This window comes from Vulpes vulpes, chromosome X (assembly GCF_048418805.1).
Source record: "Vulpes vulpes isolate BD-2025 chromosome X, VulVul3, whole genome shotgun sequence".
NCBI classification, from domain to species: Eukaryota; Metazoa; Chordata; class Mammalia; order Carnivora; family Canidae; genus Vulpes; species Vulpes vulpes.
In genome coordinates, this window is record NC_132796.1 from 22,952,370 (window position 1) to 22,956,175 (window position 3,806).

Below are 3,806 nucleotides of genomic sequence, written 5' to 3' on the forward strand. Positions count from 1 at the left end.
TATGACATAGAACGAGCAAGAGCACAAGCAGGGGGAGCGGTAGAGGGAGAGAGAGAAGCAGGCTCTCCATGAGCAGGGACCCTGACATGGGGCTCAATCTCAAGATCCTGGGATCATGACCTGAGCCAAAGGCAGACACTTAACCCTGAGAAAATAAATTTTTGTTGTTAAGACACCCAATCTATGGTAATTCATTATGGCAGCCAGAGCGTGCTAATACATGACCTCACATACAACTTCCAAGATGATACCAGACTCAAGATGCTGTTTCCTGAAACCAACCCTAGATGAGAAATTCCTGAGAGAGACTAAGTCTATGTTGAACTAGAACCTGTATGTGGGCAGATGGGGGCATGCCCTGAAGCTGGAACTGGTATGTAGCCTATAAGACAGGACTGGTCAGAGGAAAGGTTTTAAGTTCAGCCTTTGATTCTCCCAGGATGTTATGAGACAATGAATTTCTACTCTTTAGTGAAGGGAGCTAAGGCTGTTCTTCAGAGGCTGAATGGCCAAGACCATGGGGTTAATATCAGGACAGCATCAAAGTGTGGCGTTGTTTGAAACAGTAAGAGTCCAGAGGCTGTGCAAGAACCACCTGAAACCTCTTTAAAGGGTAAGGACTGGCTTTTTAAAAAAAAAGATTATAATCAAATATAAGGACTAGAAAGAATGAGTCACACTTAACAATGGTAGGTATTCTTTCATGAAAAAAATACATACATAGACACTTGTTAAAGATGTCAATATATTTCTTATTATGAATGAGAGTCAAAAACAAAATAAAAGTTACTGCACTGGAATGAGCAATGTTAGACAATGTGGAAAGAACTGAGTCTTACAAAAAGAAAGCTTAATCTCTTTCTTAGAAAATAGATCTTTTAGAGTAGAAGGTTCCCAAGTTTTGGCTGGCAAACAAACACTATGGGCCAGTATATTTTTCCACTTAGAGCCCACCACCGTCCTAGGACGCTGCCTTACAATGCAACTTCCCATCTCAGATCTAGCCTGGGACCCATCAATTTTCTGCACGGTTTGAAGTTAGGGAAACAGCTTAGAGCTTTCAGAGACTTAATATTTCCCAGGGAGTCTTTAAAGAACCAGCCAAGAGGAAGACACCTTACTCCCTGCCTCCACCCTGAGGACAGACAGGACAGCACACCCCAGAACAGAGAAGCCGGCACACAGCCCTTCCCCTGCTTTCACCGCTTGGAAGCACAGAGCAGAGCTGTCAGCATGAAGTACTGACTCCTACCTCCAGGGTCTCATTTCTGAGGACAGCCTCAGGTCTGCAGAGGAGATAGGCAAGGCTGAGAGTCAAGGTGAGGATCCCTACTTAGAACTGCGGAAACAGGGATCCCTGGGTGGCGCAGCGGTTTGGCGCCTGCCTTTGGCCCAGGGCGCGATCCTGGAGACCCGGGATCGAATCCCACGTCGGGCTCCCGGTGCATGGAGCCTGCTTCTCCCTCTGCCTGTGTCTCTGCCTCTCTCTCTCTCTCTGTGTGTGTGACTATCATAAATAAAGAAAAATTAAAAAAAAAAAAAAAGAACTGCGGAAACATGCCCCGCCAGAACAAAGGAAAGCTATAGAACTCTGCCCCGATCTGTCCCGCGCTCAGAGGCCCGAGGTCTGGCTGTTAGGCCCAACGCCCCCTCAATTCCGACTGAGTGTCTCAGAGAATGAAGACTTTGATCTGAGGCTGGTGTACTAAGATCAGCAGAGTGAAACATCTCAGGCTTTATTCGGAGTCAAGGAGAGGACCCGGAGTGAGGACTGAGGGTATTCTCAAACCCAAACAACCCTTATCCCTGCAATTTACCCTGGGAGGCCCCGGGCAGGGCTGTCAAATTCCGGGAGGTGGGGGTCGGTCGGGGTCGGTCTTGGTCTAACCGGAGCGGGCACATGAGTGAACACGGATAACTGTAATCATCCTGGACCATGGGGATCCCGTCAAACCCTGCTCCTATTGTCAGCTCTGGAAGGGTGCAGCACAAGGGGCTAACTAATGTTCTTCCTCATCTGCTGTGCAAGAATCTCAGGTCATTGCTGTTAATAGTTTAGCCTCAGAGCTGCAGGGGGCGGGGGCGGTGCTGGGAGGACCGGGCCCTGCCAACAGTTGACAGGATGATCCTAAATATGAACTAAGAGAATTCTCCACCTCACAACTGAGGGAACCACACAGAGCCTATAACTTGTCAGCCCTGGCTCTCAGTCCCAGGTTGACCCAGACAGGGCTGGAAGCTGCAGCCTAAGGCACACACTAACTTTCTCTACAAGGTTCTCAGGGGACAGACTGATTAAAAAGGGGGCCCTGTGGGGTCGTAGAGCTGTGCTTTCACAGAAGCCTGTAAAAACGGCTCTGGTTAAAGCCAAAGTGGAATGTCTCTGCTGAAGGTGCACACACTATCTCATTCTCCCTCCTCCAGGTGCCCTCACTGCCTGCCCTCCTGCCCACACCCCTGCCTACTGTCTCTAACCAGTGTCACCATGCCTCGGGGGCAGAAGAGTAAGCTTCGTGCCCGTGAGAAACGCCACCAGGCCCGGAGCGAGGCTCAGGGTGCCCCGGATGCTCAGGTCACTGACGCAGCAGAAGAACAGCCCTCCGCTGCCCCCTTTCCTCCTCTTGGTGGTAATGCCCAGAGCTCCTCAGCTGCTGGGTCAGGTAGAAAATCCCAGGGATCCCGTAGAGCCCCATCTACTACCACTACTTCTGTAGGTGTTTCACACACAAGAGCTGATGAAGGTGCCAGGAGCCAGGATGAGGAAAGACCAAGCACCTCTCAGGCACAGCCCAGCACTGATCATTACCGCAGAACCCCCCTAGATGACAAGGCAATTTTATTGGTGCAATTCCTGCTGCGCAAGTATAACATGAGGGAGGCCATAACAAAGGAAGATATGATGAAGTATGTCATCAAAAAACACAAGGAGCACTTCCATGAGATTCTCAGGAAGGCCTCTGAGCTAATGGTGCTGGCCTTTGGTATTGATCTGAAGGAAATCGACCCTACCAGGCACTACTATGCTCTTGTCAGCAAATTTCAGCACACCTGTGACAACAGGCTGAGGGGTGAGGAGATCATGCCCACGACGGGCCTCTTGATGACTATCCTCTGTGTGATCTTCATGAAGGGCAACCGTGCCACTGAAGAGGATATCTGGGAAGTTCTTAATGTGATGGGGATATATGCCGATAGGAAGCACTTCATCTACGGGGATCCCAAGAAGCTCATCACTCAAGATTTGGTGCAGGAAAGGTACCTGCAGTACCAGCAGGTGGCCAACAGTGATCCTCCACGGTATGAGTTCCTGTGGGGCCGGAGAGCCCATGCTGAGACCAGCAAGATGAAAGTCCTTGAGTTCTTGGCCAAGATTCACAATACTGTTCCCAGTGCCTTCCCATCCTGGTATGAAGAAGCTTTGAGAGATGAGGAAGAGAGAGCCACAGCCAGATTTGCAGCTCGGCTTCGTATGGGTGCCTTGGCCAGTGTCCACTCCAGGGCCCATTTTGGCAGCTTCTCCCACCTGTAGTGAAACCTGAAGGACTTTCCTCACTTTGTGTTTGAAGTAGTATGAGGGCTTAGGTAGTACTAGAGGGAACATAGTGCATATCATATGTTCTACATGAATAACATAAATTTATCTTTTGTTTTTGAAAGTTTTCAAATGTTTATTTTTAAAAAATTTAATTAGCTTCACAATATAAGTGTAGGAATGATATTAGTTATATATTTAATGCTGTTTATGATGTTTAAGAGTTTTGCTATTTTTCAAACAAACTGGGTAACTTTCCATCTTATTTAGTGAT

General features: G+C 48.4%; 1 protein-coding gene across 1 annotated transcript; it reads left to right on the top strand.

The window, feature by feature from the left end:
- Window positions 1-2,485: 2,485 nt before the first annotated feature.
- LOC112919062 (melanoma-associated antigen B18-like) lies at window positions 2,486-3,529 on the top strand. The gene is made up of 2 exons (XM_025997404.2): window positions 2,486-2,627; window positions 2,742-3,529. Exons 1-2 carry the CDS (start codon window positions 2,486-2,488, stop codon window positions 3,527-3,529), a joined length of 930 nt encoding a protein of 309 aa, XP_025853189.1.
- Window positions 3,530-3,806: the final 277 nt, after the last annotated feature.